This window comes from Triturus cristatus, chromosome 8, assembly GCF_964204655.1.
Source record: "Triturus cristatus chromosome 8, aTriCri1.1, whole genome shotgun sequence".
Taxonomy (NCBI): Eukaryota; Metazoa; Chordata; class Amphibia; order Caudata; family Salamandridae; genus Triturus; species Triturus cristatus.
Window position 1 is genome coordinate 181,894,640 of NC_140591.1, and position 22,756 is coordinate 181,917,395.

At 45.0% G+C, this 22,756-nt stretch overlaps 1 protein-coding gene and 1 non-coding gene across 4 annotated transcripts in view; both read right to left on the bottom strand.

Moving 5' to 3' along the window:
- The window catches only part of LOC146801783 (E3 ubiquitin-protein ligase TTC3-like), a 1,211,260-nt gene that overhangs the window by 647,841 nt on the left and 540,663 nt on the right, over window positions 1–22,756 (bottom strand). For 2 of the 3 annotated variants that reach the window (XM_085621275.1, XM_085621273.1), the window contains exon 27: window positions 10,369–10,692. In XM_085621275.1, the coding sequence (XP_085477401.1) occupies window positions 10,369–10,692 (324 nt within the window). The remainder of the gene's footprint in view (window positions 1–10,368; window positions 10,693–22,756) is intronic. The other variant, XM_085621274.1, reaches the window with a different exon arrangement.
- Window positions 14,104–14,210, bottom strand: LOC146801784 (U6 spliceosomal RNA). Its single transcript, XR_014968134.1, has one exon. It is a non-coding gene; the product is annotated as a U6 spliceosomal RNA (small nuclear RNA).

The following is a 22,756-nucleotide window of genomic DNA, read 5'->3' on the forward strand; positions in this document are numbered from 1 at the left end:
TGGTTTAACCTATGATGACTCTACTCTCCAATCTATATTGGATAGTACACCCAGTATATTAGATACTACATTTACCTTACCAGGCACCAATATTGATGATTGGAGCAAGATAATTACATTAAAGAAATCACACACACGCACAACAATACACGGTGCGATCATGGCTGAATACTTACGAGGCAACTGTGCCCCTACAGGCCTAATAGTTACCAACGCACCTCGTTTATTTTTGCAAGATAAAAGATTTCTAAAAGATTGGTCCCTCATAGCGTGGCGCTGCACGCGTGATTGGCTTATTTTGATCATTAGTACATCTAAACGCATTGCAGACACCATCCTTCTAGAGATACAGACTTTAGAAGCCCAAATCAAAGTCACCGTCACTGCTACAATTTTCAAAAAGAACCAGGATGAAGCCAATAAAAGCAATAAAGACTTGAAAGACGCTATACTGGTCTCCAAAATAGAGAAATTCAAAAAAGACCTTGCTAAATTCAAACACGAGGTGATATATCCCTACACCAGCGATTCCTACGTAGCACCCGAGTTCAACAACAAAGGGCGCAGATATGGGTCCAATTACTCAGGGAGTAGTTCGGATGATGACAATTACGAGAATGAGAATGGGGGTCCACAACCCAACAGACCACAACACAGGGGTCGAGGTAACAGAAGGAACTGGAGAGGACAATATACTCCTAATTTCCAACAATGGTGGCCTCCGACACCGTGGGGATACCCCCCACCACCCCAGGCTTTCCAGCCCTTTCAACCAAACCAATTTTCAGTACACCAGCAGGACCCTAATTTCCAGCCTTTTTTAGGGTCGGGCCGAGGGAGGCCCAGGGCAAAAAGAAGAGGACAGCAACCACATGTGCATTGGAACCTGCCCCCACAAATGCCCCAACAAATGAACACCCGCAGCCAAACCAAGAGAGGACAACCACAACCAGGAACGAGTACCGAGACAATCTAGTACTGAACCTGAGTAACAAGATCTTGACACCTGATGAGACATCGATACTCAATAAAGGCCTTGGTTTTGTGACCACCAGTCATGGAGATGACTTTGAAGTACGATGTGATCTGGCGAAATTTTTCCGCAAAATAAGGCTACACTATTTCTTTAAGAATAAAGAGACGACTAAAGGGACACCGAGTGAACTCAACACCGGCCTAAAAAACAAATCCACCTTTAATCCACCTTTACATGAAGTACCACCACAGGTGTTATCCTTTGAACAAGCGGTAACCGAAGAAATCACTACCTTATGTAAGAACAAAACAAGATCAGATCACTTCTGCAATCTACCAAAGAAAGAACGCTTGGCCTTGAAAACACTTATGGAAGACAGAACCATCATAATAAAGCCAGCCGACAAAGGCGGAGCAGTGGTCATCCAAGATATTGAAATATATCGCCAAGAATGCCTCAGACAACTGGCGGATCGAAGATTTTATAAACCTCTTCAACAAGATCCCACCAAAAGGATTCAGAAAATTATCATTGAAGCAGTAGATGAAGCATCATCTAATGGATGGATCACTTCACAGGAAGCATCGTTCCTCAATACCCCTCATCCTGTGATGCCTTACTTTTACACTCTTCCCAAAGTCCATAAAGTCCAACGGCCCCCACCAGGGAGACCCATTATATCAGGACAAGGATCACTACTAGAACCTCTATCCACCTTTGTTGATCACTTCTTGAGGCCTCTAGTCAAAGAGATGCCTACTTACCTGCAGGACACAAAAGATATTCTACGTCTCCTGCCTACAGTTGATTTTGATCCCGATAGAGACATTCTAGTATCATTTGATGTGGAATCATTATATACCTCTATTCCGCAAGATGAGACCCTTGAAACCATCTTTTCCATCTTGAACAATACACACCTAGATACCATCACTCCCGTTCATTTCATCATGACCCTTGCACATTTGGCTATGAAAGAAAATTTTTTCAAATTTGAAGACACCATATACCTGCAGGTCTCCGGGACCAGCATGGGGAGCATTTTTGCTCCTAGCTTAGCCAATCTCTATGTGCATTCATTCGAACAAACACATGTGCTAAATGATGATAACCCCTTCAGTGACTCGATCCGACTGTGGAAGCGCTATATTGACGACATCCTGGTAATCTGGCGCGGTGATTTGTCATCAGTAAAACCCTTTTTAGATTGGTTGAACACCAGAAACAACTTCTTAAGGTTCACAGTGGAAGCTCACAAAGAGAGATTAGCCTTTCTTGATCTCTCCATCTTCAGTACTACAACCGGCCTTGAAAGTGAACTGTATAAGAAACCAATGTCCCGTAACTCTCTCTTGAGATATGACAGTCAACATCCAAAATCATTGCGAGATAATCTTCCTTACGGACAGTTTTTGCGTGTAAGACGCAACTGTTCCACATCTGAAAAATATCAGATGCATTCAAAGAATCTCACTGAACAACTTACTGTTAAACAATATCCGAGATCTCTGATCAAGAAGGCGTTCAAACGCGCTTCCAATAATCACAGAGAAGCATTGATAGAGCCACCTATTGTAAAACCACCACTGGAGCGGCTCACGTTCGTCCACACCTTCAGCACTCTTACCAATGGAATTCAAAAGAGTGTGAAGAAACATTGGCGCCTTTTGAACTCATGCAAAGATAAGATACCTCTGCCTTTGTTCTCTCTCAAACGAGGAAGCAACCTTAGAGACAAATTGGTTCATACACGACCCCGTGAAGCAAGACCGCGTCCCATTGGTACTTTATGGGACCTACCTGCAGTACAAGGACACCACCCATGTGGGACGTGCTCAATATGCCCGCAGACTAGCCATTCCACAACACTAGACATAGGCACGAATAAACCATGGGAACAGAGATCTTTCACAAACTGCAACAGTGAAAATCTAATCTATATGATTGAATGCCCCTGTAAACTCCGGTATATAGGGATGACCACACGGAAAGTCAGACAGCGAATGCTAGAACACAAAAGCACCTTTCGCTGTAACAAGACTAATACGAGACTGACACGTCACTTCCATGAAATGAAGCACCAAGCCAACGATTTTTGGTGGACAGTCCTAGAGAAACCCTTTATTCCATCACATGTAAGCGACACATCTCGCTTCTTGTTTTCAAAGGAACAACGCTGGGTGTTCAAAATTGGTACTTTTCAAACAGGATTGAACGATGATATTCCGTGGAGTTCATTATAACTCTCCACTAAGGTTCATCCAGAGATAGTGTTTAAAGATTAGGACTATCTACCAATAAACACAGGATACATCCACAGCTTTGCTATATTCATGGGTTTAACCCGATCACAGTCGTCTGCGGAATCCCATGAAATGGCGATTACTATTCACCTCATCTATATGTGCACCATTGCTAGATCTAATGTATCTATTATATGATAGTATGTTTGCGCCACACTGATTGATAAAGCTTTATCAAATATACGGAACTACAACTTCCTTACACGGTGACGTCATTCAGTAGTCATTCTCTAGTCCCGCGTGAGCTCGTTTTTCTCCATGACCCCTTTGGAACTACACCTTCCTGACACGCTGACATCATCCTGTAGTCATTCTCTAAATCCCGCGTGACCTCGGGCTTTCCATGGCCCAATCAGAGACCATAACAAAACAAACACAGCTACCCATTGGCCCCGCGTTGACGAATCAGGTCGTCGCTTAACCAAAGGACATGCTTTTTAACACATCTCACCTGCGCTGCCGGTTACCTCCCAAACGGCTCAGATTCCACATCGAGGTACCGATGGAGAGGTAAGCGCTCTACAGCTCAACACTTTGAAACTCTTAAACTTGGTAACAGTTGCGGCGCAATTGAACACTGCGTGTTTCACCGGTGTCTTAGTATTGTCGCGTCTGCAGAGTTTATCATCTAAGAGTTGTTTTGTTTCCTTGAGTGAAGTCACTTCAGCGTTCAAAGCTGAGCATACAATGGACATTCAGACGAATGTCTTTAATTATAGTTTTGAACCATCGTACCTCATGGTTCATGGTACTCATTTTCCCCACATCTTATTCAATTTTGTAGGGCGGGGCCTCCTTCTAACCTGAGTCATTACCGGGTGAGGTGAGGCTCACTTCTCGTGCTGATCAGGTAAGCACTTGAGACTAAGGCATAGCGTTTTAAGCGAGTATTTGTCAGATGGTTTCACTCACTTTGTTGCTTTGTGATTCTCTTTTCGTATTTCCACAGATGTTCATATATACTCTGACAATACGAAGAAGTTATACACCATAACAAGGTTGTATTTTTTAACATTGTCTCACAATTTATAATTTTCTCACTCACTTTTGCTGCAGTAGCGATAATCAAATGCAGGTCCTGACGAAAGCCATTTGACCCTCCAGGCAAGCAGGCTGAAACATGTCGACCCTATTATCAAACAGCCTATTTGTTAGAAGCTGTTTCTGCACCATTTTTAGATAAGGATTGGTAGGAATATTTCTCAATAAACTTTCTTTTTTCCTCCTTATCCTTTTTTAACATCTCACCTTACTGCACTGCACCACTTATATATCATTTTTGGTATATATCCCATATCTTGCCCTTACTAGCGGCTTGGCTGTCCTTCTCTCCTTCACCTTCCATGGGCCTCGAAAACGTGCTCCGGTTATTAACTAACCACGAATGAAACTCCAAGATGGAGTGAATCACAGTGGTGGGAAGGAGTGGATATCCAGATGATGACATTCACCAATCACTGGTTTTTGATGGAAATCCTAATGAATCCTACAGCACTCTGAGGCTCCCTTTTCATACTCTTCGCTTATTCTAACTTTCACAGCGACTGTGCCCCTGTTTTCAGACTGACAGATTCCTTGTTGTATTGTTATATTGGATGGGGGATTGAGTCTGTCTTGGTCTTTAAATTTTCCCTCGGACCCTCCCCTTTTTGGTATTATAACAGCTGGCTTCACATGCTATACAGAGTTTAGCCTAAGACTGCTCTTGTCCATGCTACCACTAGGATAGCTGGTCTATAAGGTTGACTTTACAACCAATCACCATAAGGGTTGTTTGGACTGACACATGGTGTACACTAGAATTAGTGACATCATATATCAGGCCAACTTCCCACAATCCCCACACATCAGGGATGGCTGCATCACATGTGGGATGTATTGGGGATGGAGAAATTTACCCTCATGCTACCAGCGCAGGGAGACTCCTATAGGGAACTATGGCACCCTTACACTGCGTTACTCTCCGCTGAGTTTAGGGAACTTACGTGCCCCAAATACCTCCGCTTACTACGTCTCACAGACATTGATCCCACCACACATTTCGATGAAAATGACTAGGGACATGACATTCACTCCCTAGGTAATTTTTTTAAACGCAATACTTTTACTTTGCTTGCTACGGAGGTTGGGGAGGGAGGGGGGGGGGGCAGTTCATTGGTTAAAGTGCTGTTTTTGTTGTGATATGTGACATTAACAGAGGGCTTGTTCTTTTGTTCTTAAAATTGTGAATAAAGAGATTTGAACCATAAAATATAGTGCAAAATGATGGATGTGCATTTTGCCTGATTATGTGTTCCTTTGCATAATATCGCTGCAATTTTGGATAACTATGCAAAAGCAAATTGCACGAATTTTGTACACCCGTAGTCCAGTGCAGTAAGATGGATAGGTGGTCTTTCGAAAGCCGCTTAGTAGTGGGGGGGAAGCAGGGGAGGGGAGGAATGAAAGGGTATAGTACAGGGTGGTTTTGCGCCGATACAGTCAAACTAAAGTGGAAAGGCGGCTGATGCACAAGGGGAGTGGGACTGGGAGGATCAGCACACCCTGGTACCCTGCATGTTGACTGCCTGATCCCTGTTCCCAGGAACGAAAGGCTTGAGGTGACTGCAGGGGAAGTGGGTGGGCTTGGTGTTACCTGTATGCCAAACCTCGAGTAGCCTCAGAAAACTAAAACTCATGAGGAAACTATCTGGCTGGGATCGATAGACTCAAAGAGTGTGAAGTGGACCTACGGAACCTTGAAGCACTCCAGAGTAGAATCAGTTTTGTCACCCAAAAGGCAGGATCCATCAAAAGTTATGTCCACAAGGGATGCCTGAATATCTCCAGAAAAGTCTGTGGAATGATTTCATACATACGTAGTGACAGAGCCCCACACTAGAGCCAACTGCTCAAATCAAACAATTGGTATTATCCAGGCCAGTCCGAATCACATGTTTGGCTGCATCATGACAATCTTGAATGCTTTGAGAGAAGAAGGTCCCAAACTTTTCCGGGACTGCTCGCAAGATAGCCATGGCCATGTCCGAGAGGCTATGTGTATAACAGCCTAGTAGTCAAATTGTGCTGACTGACTTCAAGGCTCCGGTCCTAGGAAGCTTGTTTCCGGTCCAGGGAAGGCATGGCTTGGCAGTTCGGGCTGGACTGTTCACATGAGGCACAGCGTCAGACTGATTTGCATATGGCCATGTCTGAACTGGGGTGGCAGAGTGGGCTAAAGAACGGTGATGGATCAAACCCGGATCTGTTGACTGGGTGTGAGTGTTTGATTGGTTCTGATGCTCCGTCCATCACCACCCTCTTTTATACCGCTTTGTTCGCCATAAGTTGGCTGGGTATGCTCATACGTGAGTCCCTTGCTCACTTTGCCACTGGATTCAAGCAAGCCTGGCTGAAGACGCCTGAAATGCCAAAAACCGGTCCTAGGAAGCTTGTTTCCGGTCCAGGGAAGGCATGGCTTGGCAGTTCGGGCTGGACTGTTCCCATGAGGCACAGCGTCAGACTGATTTGCATATGGCCATGTCTGAACTGGGGTGGAAGAGTGGGCTAAAGAACGGTGATGGATCAAATCTGTTGACTGGGTGTGAGTGTTTGATTGGTTCTGATGCTCCGTCCATCACCACCCTCTTTTGTACCGCTTTGACTTCAAGGCTAGCCTGGTCAAAGTGAACAAGCACTTCCTAAACTCCTGAATCATTTCCAAAATCCTGTCAAGGAAGGTCATGGGGAACGAATTAGGATTCACCTTGCTGGTGGACGCTTGGACTTCCAAACTTTTAGGAGGGGGGTGCTGTGTAAGAAAATCAGGGTCACCAGCCACTCGTCAGTGGCGTCTAGCCATCTGCCTATTCACAGGTGCGCATGGTTCAGACTAAGTGCACATAAGAGTATCAGTTATGGCTTTGTTGAACAGTAGTAAGGGCAGAGAAGAAAAGAATCCAGATTGTAGAAATTTGGTGAGTAAATCTGTTCTTGTATCGACAGAAGGAAGTCGTACATCCAGGACTACAGCAGCACATCTGATGCAAAGTAAGCATTCTCTTACATCAATAGCTCAAGGAGGGGAATTAGCCCTGTATCAGAGAAAGTGGCAAGCCCACTGGCCTCTTGTAAATTCATATATAAACTGTCATCATCATAAAGTGGAACTAAATCATTACCATCATCTCCATGGTCATGTCCTAGAGGTGGCAAACTCTGGTCAGAGTCAGACGTGAAAAGCTGGTGAAGCATCTGAGGATGGCGGTGGTAGAGGTTGTGTTTTGTCTGAAATGGACTGAACAGGAACCAGGTGCATCGGAGTGGAGTAAGAGGATAAACGTGGTCAGGTTGAGATGGATTTGGCTCGAGGTCAGATACCGAGTTGCAGAACATCCCCTTTGGAGTTTGTGAAGTTGGGACAGGTGTTGATGGACAAGGAACCGGTGAAGGTCTTGGAGCCGAATGGGTTCCACATCTGGACCCTGAAGAACTCCAAGTGGATTCCAGGGGCTCATATGGCACTAAGGATATATATCTGTTGTGCCGCAGTGGATTCTTGGAACACAAAGGCAAGCCAAAGGGAGCCGGAAGAGTGCAAAAAATATACAGCATGGCTTCCTTAAAGGCATCAACCTGCTGTGGCATCGCTGTTGGCCCAGGGAACTAGGGGCACACTGGGATCAACTGAGCAACTGGCTCCTCAATCGGAGATCAGGTGCAAAATTGAGCTGCACCATGATGTCCTTGTGACTTCTCTTGTCATGTTCGATTTTGCCTTCTTGTGCTGCCACCTTGATTTGGACTTTGACTCACTGGATGAGCTTAACCACGAAGATGACCTTTTGCAAGATTGGTTCCAGAAGCTGGGAACATTGCTGCATAACTTCTTTCAACGATCAGCGAAATATAGCTTCTCTTCATGGTCCCAGATAGCCTTCTGTTGCATGTAGGCCCATTCCTCACATAACGTGGAGCCGTGACATACCCCTAACCAGAGGCACACTTCAGGCAGGTCCATCACTGACATCTGTTGACAGATTATGGCATGGTTTGAACCCTATCGTTTTAGGTGGGGACACTATTCCCATGCACACTGGAATTCAATTTGAAAAACTTGTCAAACCGACAAAAAAGGGAAAGGTCGCTCCGGATCCTTGTTCGAAGGCCCAAAAACAAATCAACAGATGGCACCTTGGGGCGGTGCTTATATGCTGCTCCGCTTCATCACTTTCAGGGGGGAATGAAGTCAATGCAGAGCCACACGGCTCCATCTGGTAGCGGGAGGGAGCACTGCTATGGAAACGTTCAGATCCACTCTGCCCTCTCTTTGGCTCATTTGGAGAGTAAAACCTGCACCTCTTGAAACAGAATTGACAGGTGTTCCTCTGAGATTCGCTCTGCTATGAGGGAAAGATTTGACACAGCAGAAATAAAGGGTAGGGCATAGCCATGCTGGATAATTTGATGGACCAATCTATTCGACATGATGGATCACTCCTGGGAGAAAGTGCTGGATCATGCCTCCGACAGGGTTGTGGTGCACCACTAACAACGAGCTAAAGAGGCTTGGTGGATGTTGTCAACCGGCTAAGGGAACCAGAAAGACTGATGCCCTTGGTGGCCTGCACGTTGCCTGCCTGATCCACATCCCTGGCCTAAACAGAATAGGGTGACTGCGGTTAAGGCTGGAGAACCTGCCACTGCATATATGCCAGATCCTTAGAATAGCCTCTGAATTTCCAAGACTGCTGAGAAAATGGTTTGGCAGTGTTCAAAAGACCCCGAGAATGCTCCGTCGCTCTACTCGAAACGTCCCAAAGCAGAAAGGTGTTAGTCATCAAAAGGAATATCCATGAGAGAGGCATGTGCTTCTCAAGAGAATCACATGGAGCGCATACACGAATGGAGGCGGAGTAACACACCAATGCCAAACTCCCTTCCCAGACAATCGGTAGTAGAACGTCCAGCACAAATCCTGTACCAGGAGCAAGGGCTCAGATGTGGCTGACCCAGGCTGCAAGATTTTGTAAGGACATTTGTTTTAACCTTAATGAAGGGTAGTTGTAGGCCCAATACCTCAGCTGCACATTGAGCTACTACAGCAAATAAAGCACTCTCTTCCATGTGAGGACCAAATGACTAATTCAGCCCTGAATGAGGCAAAATGCCATTCCCACTTGCCTCTTGTAAGTCCATTTAAAAGTTAGCATCATCTTCAGAATGAGGGGGTAAATCATCCCTATCCTCACCATCATCATCTCTGGGTGGCAGCAAGCTTTGCTTGGAAACTGGGTTGATAAGATAGGTAACGGAATCTCAACGGGTGCATCTTCTGTAGAATAAGTATAGCATTGGAATCAGGCTGTATGGTGATTGGTTGTGGTTTATTACTTTTGCTGCCAACATCAGTCAGAGGTGGTATGGAGCAAGTGTAGAGCGGCACAGCTCCCTCCTCTTCATGAGTGGCAAAGGGCTGAGCAATGTTTTGGGACAGCAAATGGGGCTGCAAACAATTGATCTGTTACAGACCTCAGAGTTAGGGTGGTAACAGATTCAAAAAGGCATCACCGGGCATAGTGAATTGCCAGGCCCTAGATCATTCCTACACGGAAAACTTTTTTTAAAAAAGGAAATCACATCAATTGTTCTTTTAAGGATATGCACAGCTTTAAAATAAATTAATAAAGAAGAGATAGAGGTCTACTACCCTTGCATGCTTTAATTCAAGTGTTAAAAGGCACTCGCAGAAGGTTCAACACCTACGTAATGAATATTCATTAGACAGGAGGTATTGCAACCTCCAGCAAATCCACATTTTGCAATGAGACTGATTAGTAGATCTGTTACCTAACAAAATGAGGGTCAGAATGCAATCAACTAGTGCAAAAACACTGACTTCACGGAGATTGAGAATGAGCTTTTTGTACATTGAGGCCAATGTTCCAACAATCACTTTTCAGCATTTTTCACAAATGACACATCAGCAATATTTAGGATATAAAGGAATTGTAAATGGTAGATAATAAACTTTTAAAAAATGTACTTTCTTTACAACAGTCCAGTCTATGAATGCTATGCCTTTCACTAACATGCCAGTGACGTACATACCTATTTTATTAATTTCCTTAAGCCAGCTGCGTAGTTTGCTGTCAACTTCAGGAAGCTCATCCAACAAATGAAGAAAGATGCGTGTCTTAACTTTATTGCTATTCCTGCTCACATGGTTAATAAGTATAGCTATAAATTCATCTTGAGAGGAGTTGATGGCGCTTGCAGAATAGGTCACATACTCCTCTTGGCTTATTACATGCCACAGCAACAAACTATCAATAAGTAGAGAGGTATCAAGTACACCCTTTTTAATCATTTCAGCATTTTCCATAACTTGCTGCAGGATAGGGTCGGGAGTGCATGGCTTGAACGGAGTATCTGCTGGGGGAAAGAAAATGGTAAGTCAGTAAGACAGTACTCAAGCTCACAAACAACGTAACACATTTTATATACTCCCTTACATTTATATTGCATTTAAGACACAAACTAATACAGGAACGTGTAGCCCATACATTTTACATGAGAAGGCATCTGATGGAGCTAAGGATCATACCTGGCTAATTTAACTTGGAGAAAAGGTCCAATAACTCAACTGACCAAGATGGTATCGCAAGTGCACAAGTACAGCAATTTTTGCTTGTCCGGGACAAAAACCATTGGCCCGTTTACTCATGGGACTTAATATAAGAGGGAATAATCTATTTCACCAAAAAGGAATGTGAAAGGACCATCCACATAAAAACAATACATTAGAAAGAATAGTTGAGGTAAAGGAATATCATACTACAAACACCAATGACTATTGCTACGATTACAGATCCATAATCGTGTTACTTTGATTCAGTAAATCAGGGGAGAGACATCACCTCTATAATGCAAACAACAAGATACAACTTCTTGCCATCCAGGATGGCTCATAATCGAAAACCTCCAGCCCCAATCTACCTATGTCGACTACCAAAGCAGTGGCCAAACACTGCAATCAAAGATGAGTACATCGAAAGGAGGAAATATCATTATGTATGAAGAAGAGTATTCAGAGTTATGAAATTAGTGAAGTAAATATAGCATTACTTTTGCATATATTCCTGATTTCCATGCTTGAATCATGAAGATCTACCCCACCAGGGACAAACAGAGCTTCAATTGCACTTCAAGGAACAGAAACCAGCAAAGCCTTATCCCACTCAGATCACAAGGTCAATATTGCCCCATGCAGCAGCACCATAAGCCAACAACAACAGAATGCACAACAAGAGAAAGATCTATACAAGAGTAGCAGACATTCCATATCCATATCCAAAGTAGCAGTAATTCTCTCGTTTCTGTGAAAACCTTCCAGAAACAGATCAGGGTCAGGGCCATTATTACCCCAATCTAGAGTGTTTTATCATAATGCCACACTGACCCAAAAGTGTCAGACCAAAGTATGACTACTGTGTTTGTATTCTCGTTTTTAACTAGACTTTTATTATGTCTTCTTTTTGACTATGTGGATGGGAGAGTAGTGCTGTCCCTGTAGATAAGATTAAAGGAGGGTGCCCAGGATGCTGAGAGTTGGATTAGGAAAGTGAAGAACGCAAATGACTTGAATGTTTTTTGTTTGGAAAAAGTGTTTGGCCTGGTAAACTTCTAGATACCATGGAGTCACCCACCAGCATGCAGACTACATAATGGATATTTTAGTCTTTAGATACGAGGACTTCTAGGGAGTGTGTGGGAGTGAGCTATGTTTCTGTGATGAATAGTCTGTCGGGTTGTGTGACAATAGCAGTTCCTTCAGCTGTGAGTAAGAGCAAGGCCTCTAATAAGCAGCACGAGTTGGAAGATGTGCACTATTGGCTCTATGTGCTAGTCAGAGGGATGTGGATGGGGTTCTAAGTATTTGCTGAGTAAGTGTGGTGTGTAGTATGAGGTGAGGGTAAAGGTAGTGGTGCACATTTTGTGGAATTAGGGACATGGTGTCCCTTGTCCAAGGTAGGTGTTCTGGCCCTCTGGCCCAAGGCCCTTTTCATGAGACCAAGGCTGAACTCTGCTGAATACTGTGCCGTAGCTATAAATACCACAGGGAGCCCTAGGACACAGCAGTTTGGACAGCAAGGGGGTGATGTAGCATGCCAAAAGGGTCACATTATAGCTGAATCATGGATAATTTCTAAAGCAAGTCCAAATAAAGAGGGTGGCTGTGACTGGGTCTGTTAATTTTTTTTTTCTTAATGGCAATGCACATGGGTGTGGTGAGTGGATGGCAGGGCAGAGATGCAGTGGGTCAATTGACCACAAAGCTCTATGTGCTTTTGGGGAGAATCTAACAGGTACATGCATCAATGTAGGCTTTTGCGTTTTCCTAATTGCGATTATTAAGGTATTGTAATTAAGGAATTGCAAAAGCCTATGCATGTAGGAATCGCTATAAAATTAGCGGTTCCCAAACATTCCTAAATTGCAACTCGCAAATTGCGGGTCCGAATTAAGGAATGCCTTCCCATTTATTCCTATGGGCCTACAGGCCCATAGGATTGAATGGGAGATTGCATGCGCAATTTGCGAGTACCAATAGGTACTCGCAAATTGCGCATGCAATTTCAAGGGTGTCAAAAGGACACCCTGTTGCACCCCTGAAATTGATCTGTGCACACGTTGCGCGCACACACATGCCCCAAGGGCATGTGTGTGTGTGTGTGACCTACAACTTTGAAAAATGCACTTTAGTGCGGTTTTCAAAGTTTTAGCAAATTACCATCAAGTACAAATTGAGGTAATTTGCGCTCCCTATTAGCAAAATTGCTATTTGCGATTCCATCATGCTTGGCATTTAAGGAATCGCAATTTGCAATTCCTTAAATGAAATCGCAATTTAAGAAATCTCAATGATTTGCGATTTCTTAACTTGCGAGAGGCTGACAGATTGATGCATCGCAGAAGCCTTTTTTGCGGGTGCAAACGGCTGATTTTTGCGAATCGCACCGATTGCGCTCGCAAAAATGGTTGATGCACGTACCTGTAAGTGCTGAAAGCAGCTATAATTTGGTCTTTTCAATTATTTTAGTTTTTGAGGAGAGGCCATTGAGTGTGATCATTGTAGAGCAAGGCAGAGATGAAGTGATAGTGTTTGGGTCTTCCACTGCAGGGTATTATGTATAAGCCTGGGCAAAGCACTACGCTACGCTCGCGTAGTTTGCGAAGTTTGCGCTACTTCGCACTACGCGAATTGCACGTAGCACAGTGCAAACACGCGTAGCATAGCGTTGCGTAGTAAAGTGGTCATTTTTTGCTTGCTCTCGGTCCTCATTGTCAAGTTGGCGACCGCGAGCAAGCAAAATGACATCCCGGCAAGACTTTTTCCTCATTCGCGATCAGCAACATCAAGTTGGCGATCGCGAGCGTGGAAAATAAACCTCACGGCAAGATTCTCAACGCGGGGAGGTCAGGTTTCTCATTGCGAGTGGTCGCGTATGCTCGCGACTGCTCTCGATGAGAAACTACCAGTCCGCGTTGTGAAAGCTGCAGCTCGAGTAAAAATCTACTTGAGCGGCAGAAAACTACAGCTCGCACTGTGCAAGATGCCGTTTTCAATGATTGCACAGTGCTGGATGCTTATCCGCACTGTGCAATCATTGAAAACGGCATCTTGCACAGTTCGAACAGGGTACTACGCAGTTCGCAAAGTGCTACACGTAGCTCGCGAAGTGCACTTTGCGTAGCTACGCGTAGCGCTACTTCGCGAACTATGCCCAGGGTTAATTATGTTCCAGTTAACTGCTCAGTCCTCAATAAATCAAGGCTGGAATTTAGCCTGAATAGAATGACTCAAATTAGTGTGTCATACTTGCACAGAGGCCACCCTAATCTTCTCTGTATAGTTTCAATTTTAGAATATGTGCCGCTAAACCCAGCCTAACCCTGGCCAACCTACAGTGGGCTCCCCTCTGCTCTGACAACTCTCCAATAATGCACGAGTTTGTATCAACAACCGAAATATTTTGTAGCATAGTATTTTTTGTTCAGGGCTTGCAGACCTAGAGAGAATACATGAATTTTCATTGTACTCTTCTTGCCTATTCAAATAGCATACCCTCTGCATCATGGTCCACAGTTCCCGCATTCTCTTTACCCAGAGCTTTTGGACTGCTCTATATTGTGGATAACGATTTTACAAACCATTACCCTCCTGGGATATCTCTCAACGTAAACAAGCTTTTCCTTCTGGGGTCTTTGATGCTTCTCAGAAACCTTCAGCATGAATGGAATCTCTAGTTCGTAAGGTCTTCACATTAGTTGCCTGTGTGGTGCATATATCCCTTTGAGCACTAATGGTCTGAATTGAGCTCACACATTTGTCCCTATACACAAGGTCTCTGAATAAATTTGAAGTCATGCCACTCAACATCTCAAACCCTTCACCAATCAAGGTGCGTGGAGAGAACCTAGCCATGACTGAAGAGTTCACCTACTTAGGCAGTACTATCAGACATATGGGAAGGGGAGGCAGTGACATCAAGAGCAGACTGAACAAGGCCAGAAGTGCCTTCGGATGCTGAGCAATAGAAATGTGCGGAGGTCATTTCAGTACAGCATCAACAATAAGCTGAGGCTTGCCCAGAGCTGCATTCTGTCCACACTCTTTTATGGATCAGAATGCTGGCAGATGATGAAAGCGAAATCAAACTGTCAGCCTTTTACACTAGTAACCTGAGAAGAATGCTACACATTTTCCATCAGAAAACCATCTCCAACCAGGAAGTGCTCACTAGATTCAAGCAAAACAGCATGGACACCATCATAATGAAAAAAGGATGGATAGGGCTCCCCATCAGAAAAGAACAAGACTCCATCGCAAGAACAGCTCTCTACTGGACCCCAGAGGCAAGCTGAAGAGAGGCAAGCCAAAGAACACATGGAGGTTAACTGTGAAAACAGAAATGAAAACCCCAAACCAAAGCTGGTGCACAGTCCAGCAAGCTGCTCAAGACAGACAAAAGTGGAGGTCCTTCATTGCCGCCATACTTGCTAGTCAGCATAACTGGCAGTAGGTAATTAAGTACAGGGTCCCTGGTATTCCATCTGCTTCTAAAGTGCGCAGTACATCAATAAGCACTATCCAACCTGCGAATGATGCAGCATGCAACACACTGGGCATTTCATGCTACTGCACCTCAGTTAAGGGTATGACTGTTGAAAAGAAGTATGTGAGGCCTCTCTAATGCTGGTCATATTCTAGGCAATGCTCAAAGTGGAGATGCAGTTTGACATAACTAAGTCCCCACTCTGAACTCATGAGCTTTGGGATGCTACTGGCCAAACCACTGAGTCGCTGGAGAGCAGGGCGGTAGGTGCAAGCTGGACCTGTGCAGCCCAACTGCACCGAGAAGGGGCACTAAGATTCACTGAGAGCGGAAGCTCTTGCAAGAACAGGACTACTCTCCTGGGAAGATGTACAGCTTCAAGTAGATGATAGAAGACCTCTTCCAACATGCAGCCGGTCACACAACAGCCACACTGTGTGTGTTTTGAAGTAAGACCAAGTGATTACAACATTTAATATTGGGCCTTCTCGCTTCTTTTTAAGACAGGAAGACAGACCCTGGGCTGCCATGCTCAGATGATATACATGGATACAGCAGGTTACACAAGTTATTTGACTGCTGAGCTGCATGTGTTTCTAACTACATCACTCCCTCCTCGGTCCCCACATGCTTGCAGCCAATCATAAAATTGAGAAGCAGTCGTGTTTGTAAGGGCATAGGGAACAAACAAACAATGCTTGAAGAGGCATAATACTCCCAAAGCCCACAGTACCCTCAATCAAGAGTAAGCCAATCCACCATCCCACATACTTAAAAGTGCTGAATGGAATGAACAAGTTACTTACCTTCAGTAACACTTCCATCCAGCTGGAGATTCCTCACTTTATAAAAAAAAAAAAAATTCCCCAGTTATCAGACTGGATCCGGAAACTTTTCAGCAGTACCTATGAGCGGCGAAAGGTGGTGCAGTTTCAGAAGTGACTTGCTGAACCTATTTGGGAGCCACTTATGCGAGCTGACGTTAGTTGCTTTCATTACTGTACGCACCTCCAGGTGTGGAGCCCCAAAAGCAAACTGATAAACCAGTCTCTAGATGGCTAGACTTGAGATCTTATTAATGGGCAGAGTCCAATCACAGAACAAGGAGGACTGGTGAGGAATCTGCGGCTAGACAGAGTCTCTATCATAAAGAGCTTTACTGTATGTAAGCAACTTGGTATTCTGATGGAGACTTCTAGCTACGGTTATACGTAGATTCCTCATCTTTTGAACAGACATCAAAGCAGTACCTATTGGAAGCGTTTCTGTGACTGTACTCAAATCAGAAAGTCCTGAAGGACAGAGCAGGGAAAGTAGTCCTCTCTGTGGACTTGTCTGTCCATATACCAGGGACTTACAGGTAAGTTAGCCAGTGCCAATAGGCTAAAAGCCAAGCAAACATACCCTGATTAAGGTCAGGGCACTGGCACTGAGGCCTCAGTAGCAGGCCTAAGTGCAATCTCGGAGTAAAGGACTATTACTTACCTTTGACTATCTAGGCGCAGATTCCTTGCCTTAGTATTATCCCCAAGCATCAGACTGGATCAGGAAATTATCTTGTGAGCTGTACCCCTGCTCACTGGTAGGTGGCGTCAATCGGCTCGTATGGAGTCTGCCGCGCAGGATGTGACGTGCGGGCTGCCTATCTATATAGGCTCCTATCCAGCGCACTGACGTCAGTTTCTTTTTGGTACTTTCCACGCCAGGAGCGCAGAGCCACAAAGAACACCGACAAGTGGTGTGGAAAACTAGGGCCAGGAAAAGTGAAAGCCCTGTCCCTAGAAATACATTTGCAGAGCGGGGAAGAGGGGTGGGTCAGTAGGGAATCTGCGGCTAGAGAGAGTCTCTACCTGATAAGGTATTTCCAAAGGCAACTAACTTGACAATCTGATCGAGATTTCTAGCAAGAGATTCCTTACCTTAGAATAGATACCCAAGCAATACTTCCCCAGAGAAGGGCCTGCAAAACTATTTCATACCAAAACGTCCTGCAGGACCGAACGGGGTTAAATGCCCATCCCAACAGCGCTCACTTTCCAGGCAGTAGTGTTTTGTGAACAAGTGCAAGGAAGCCCATGTTTCAGCCTGGCAGTAGTCCAGGACCGGCACTCTGCATGCTAACGCAGTAGTCGTAGACTTGACTCTTGTGGAATGAACATGCAAACTCACAGGGAGTGGCTTCTTCGCCAGTGCGTAGCAGATTTTAATGTAGGGCACGATCCATCGGGAGATGCTTAATTTCTGCACAGCCTTTCCCTTCTTCACTCCGACATACCCCACAAAGAGTTGGTAGTCCACCCAGAACTCTTTTGTGAGGTCAAGGTAGTATAACAATGCTCTTTTTTGGGTCCAGTAGGTGAAGCCACTCCTCTTCCTTAGAGGGATGGGTTGGAGCATAAAAAGTATGCAAAGTGATGGAATAGCCTACATGAAAGGGAGTGACGTCTTTCGGTAGAAAGGAAGCTCCAGTTCGTAGAACCAGGGTGTCTGGGTAGTTGTTCAGGTATGGAGGCTTGGATGAAAAAGCCTGAAGCTCACTGACCCCTCCGGGTAGTTATTGTTGCCACCAGGAAAGGGTTTGGATGGTAAGGAGCCTGAGAGGACTGCTGTGTTCCACTAAGACATGATAAAGGGAGAAGGAGAAAGCATATATTTCAAACCTTTTAGGAACCTATGTACAATAGGGGATTTGAAGAGGGAGGGCTGGTCAGGCAATTGCTGGAAGTCTGAGATAGAAGAAACCTAACTCTTCACGATGCCCAGAGCAGAACCCTGCTGGGCAAGGGAAAGAACCAAGAGATGAACCTGAGAAAGGGGAGCAGAAAGGGGGTCAACTTGATTTTCTGCACACCATGCCACAAACCTGCCCCAACGGCAGGCGTATATTGTATTGGTAGAGGGAAGCCTGGCTGGCAGAATAACATCTAAGACTTCGGGCGGAAGGTGAACTGTTGCCGCTCAATCTTCACGCAAAAACAGCCCTCCCCCGGTGCTGCGACAGAAGATCCTTCTGAAGGGGCAGCCTAATAGGAGGATCGATGCTCAGGCTCAACTGCTCGGGATACGACAAGCATTACTCATGCCTGGTTGTACCTGATCTTCTTGAGAACTCTGGACAGGAGTGGTATGGGCAGAAAGGTGTACAGGAGACCTGAGCTCCACTCCAGACAAAAGTTGTCTCTGAGCCAGTGTCGCCTTGGAAACTCCAGCTTGCAGACTGCTGACATTACCCGTTCTGTGCGTTGGCGAACAGATCTAATCAAGGCTCTCCCTACTGCTGAAAGAGACCTTGCACCACCTTGACGCCATTCGTGATCCAGCCCAGCCCGAACTGCCAAGCCATGTCTTCCCTGGACCGGAAACAAGCAGCCTGGGACCGGTTTCTGGCTAATCAGCCGTCATCAGCCAGGCTAGCTTGAATCCAGTGGCAAAGTGAGCAAGGGACCCATGTCTGGGGCATACAAGCTAGCCTTGCTGACGACGGCTGAAGACATGGCTTGGCAGTTCGGGCTGGACTGTTTCCATGAGGCACAGGGTCAGACTGATTTGCATATGGCCATGTCTGAACTGGGGTGGCGGAGTGAGCTAAAGAAGGATGATGGATTAAACCCAGATCAGTTGACTGGGGGTGAGTGCTTGCAATGTTCAACACTCCGTCCATCATCCCCTTTGGTTTTGCTTTGTGTAGAGAATTAGGCTTTTGTTGCAGTTAGCCCCACCCACTCCCGCCCCCCTTTTTAGCTACTAGATGCTGATTTCTGACTCCGACAGTGCACGGAGGCCATCTAACCAGACCTCAGTGCCAGCGCTCTTTCTCTAAAACAAGGTAAAGTCTAATTGTGCTACAATTGGCTAGGGACTTTAGCACCCCTGTAAGTCCCTACTAAATGGTACTACAGTACCTAGGGCAGAGGTACTTGAGAGGGTCCCTAAAGGCTGCAGCATATCTTATGCCACCCCAAGGGACCCACAGACAAATTCCACACGGAATGACATTGAAAGCTGCCTGACATGGTGCAAACCACAAGTGAAAACACAACATGACACTCCTGTGTGTCATGCCAAACTCACTACATCTAAGATATGAAAGTCACCCCTACAGCAGGCCTTGAGCCCTAAGGGAGGATGCATTATATTCTATGTGAGGACATATCTGCATGAGCAGATATGCCCCGGTGATGTCTAGTTCTACTGCTAGATATTGCAGGAGAGCAAGGAAGCCATCTTAAGGTATGTCCTGGGCACTGGTTAAAAACGAGTTACCCAGCTACATAATGGCTTCACTGAAACAAATGGTCTTTGGTATCAAACACATTGCACTAATAAACCCATACTGATTCCAGTGATGGATTTATTAATACATACACCCAGAGAGTACATTCGAGTTACCTCTGATGTACTCTCTGGGTGAATGTATTAATAAATCCATTATGTAGCTGGGAAAATCGTTTTGACCTAATGCCCAGTACATACCTTAAGATGGTTTCCTGCTCTCCTGAAATATCTTGCAAGGTCTGATCCACTGAGTTGTCGCTCCCCAGCCAGGCCAGCACAGCAGCTCCCCAGAAAGAGGACCCTGTGCTCCTGAACGTCAGATCTGTTTCTCTACTGAGTTGGAGGACACCAGAACAAACCGTAGCCGCACCGGAACAATACCTGGGTACTGAAACCCCTTGAAACAGCCCAGGCTGGTTGTGTCCAGTCACCAATGCCGAGGAAGACCAAACTGCACGTCAAGGGACTTCAGGGAAAGAGATATCCACTTTGTGAGAAGCCCAGCTGTCTTGTTTGCCCCTTGGCAGCAGAAACCAAGACGATGAGTGAGTCTGCGGCCACTGCCACCTGACGCCTCAAATCACCAATGCACCTGGCCTCCATGCACCTGCACTCCAGAGCCACAGCCAGAGTCCAAGGCAGGTGACAGCCAACGGGGTCCCCAGGCCCACAAGAGGTCAGCCCACGCTTGAGTTTTCCCAGACTGGGCTTCCAGTCGCCTCCTACAGCATTTTCTGCAGGGCCCCTCCAACCACAAGAGACCGCTGCACCAGACTCAGACCCCAAAAGACACCACTGCATCTGAGCCCACAGACTGAGGAAAAGTAGACCAAGGGTGTCCCTGTCTGCCCGAGGATCTCGAGGGTTGAGCCCCCAAGTTTTTGCTTCAGAATACCAGGGAGCTGAAAGTTGAGAATGCTTGGGGTCCATAGTTTCAACATGGCTAGTTTTTTGCATGTTACATCTATCCAATCTGTATAGGAAGTGGTGGCATCTTCTACGTCTGTGGGAAGATGATGGGCCGTCGCCCAGAGAGAGTCAGCTAACTCAGAACTTTTTATTTTCTTCCAGGCTCTTGTTTCAATCACCGTTTTTGGTGCTATTATGATATGGTGAGGTTCAAGAGGTGTTAAATCAAATAGAACGGTGGCATGAACCGTCCAGGTCAGTGGTAACACCTTTGTGCATTTTATTAGAGGATTGTTTGAGAAGATCCCATCTAGTGTGTGTCCTGCCACATGCGTTGGGCCCTCTACAAGTTGTCTTAGTTCCGCACTGTTCATCATCTCTACCAGACTAATTGTGTCCGGGTCAAGATGTGCTTCCAGATGGAAGTTAAAGACCCCCAAGATCGTGAAAGAGTCACCACAGAGCCTGGCCTCAAACAGAGTCACAACTGATGCTAAAAAGGTGCCTCTTGGACCTGGAGGTCTATAAAGAAGAATACCCTTAAAGGAATTCTGCTGAGCTGTGTAAAAACTAAACGATAGTGCTTCGCAATCTAGGTTGGATGCTGTTTGGAAGGAGGACTGAAGGGAGTTGTGATAAATGATTGCGAGTCCTTCCCCTCTCCTAAAGGGTCTATCTTGGGTGTAGCACTGGAAGCCCGGAGGTGTGGCTTTAGCGAGGTCTGGTCCTGCAGCCTTGTCTGACCATGACTCGGTTATGAATGCTAATTGTATAGTGTGCTCCTCCAAGAGTAATGCACATTCCGTGCTGTGTTTTATCAGTGATCTAGCATTTAGTAGTAAGCACAGCAAAGCATCAGCTTCAGGCCTTTCCTGTTTATTTTCCGTTCGTTCGGGCAGTTTTATGGGTGAAATAGGATATGGGGAAGAGTTAAGCGACAGTTATTACAAGTTGCTACAGTTCTTTACGAGTGGCCCTGAGAGTTAAGCACGGACATGTGGTATTCTTACCTTTGGGGTTCAATGCAAAAAGGTCGTTTCTTGAGTAAACCCTGATGCTGTATTAATCTTCTTATAACCTCTTCACTCATTTTTGTCCCAGTTATTTCCATACGGTTTCCCTGTTCAGAATCCATACTTATCCATTACATCCTATAAAACTATAAATCTACACTAATATTAATCTAAAATCCTGTATTTTTTATAAATGTCTCCCTCAAACCTTCAAAAGGCCACTCTCTCGTCAATTGCTCGTTTTTATCGATCATCTCCACCGTTCAACTGTGTTTTTTAGCTCACTAACTCTCCTCTCTATTTATTTACCTAATCGTGCCCAAACCAATATGGCGCCATCGCTGTATGCTCACGCACCTATTTCTTTGATTTCCCTGCACTCTGGAATTTTATCTGTTATGCGCGGTCGTTTCACACTGCAACTTGGATTGATAGTTTGTGTACAGCCTCCCCAAACTGCCTTGTTTAGGCCTCCTTACTGTGACAGCACGACTCGTGCTGACATTCGCCAACAGCCTCGTGTCAAGGCCGCTTAACTTCCGGTACTTTTAAATCTAATTTTCCTCATACCCGTGCACGCCGATACTAAAAACCTTTTCTAAGATTAACCTTATGTACAAGCGCACGTTGCATTACATGGCTAAAATGACTCAGTTTACCTAAAAACTATTTTTTACGTTTTACACTGTTTTAGTTCACACTAAATGTATAATTAAATTACTCACTAAAGTTATATTTACTAAATGCACACAACACTTCTATAAATTAGACCCTTAGCATGCGTACAGACCAACACAATTCAAACTTAACCTTCACACACAGTACTTATTTTTCTCTGGAGCAGTATTTAAAGGAAAAAGTGTTTTATAAAAGGAATATATATGGACTAAGAAGATTTAATTCTAGATTGGGGTTTTATAGTTTGTAAGTTCTTTAAAGGTGCTGCAGGAGTGGCAATTAAAAGATGAATCCATAATGGTAGTCTCCGGTCTTGAAATGAAATCTATCACAGACATTTGTTAGCGAAAGTCCTTACAGGGATTAAAATTTAAGAAATTATAGAGGTGACAATGCCCTATAATAGATGCTAGCACATCACAATATTCAGGAAACAAGTCAATAGTACAGACAGTATAGTGTACTTAATGGAACAAGTAACACTATGTCACCCAATAGCGTAAA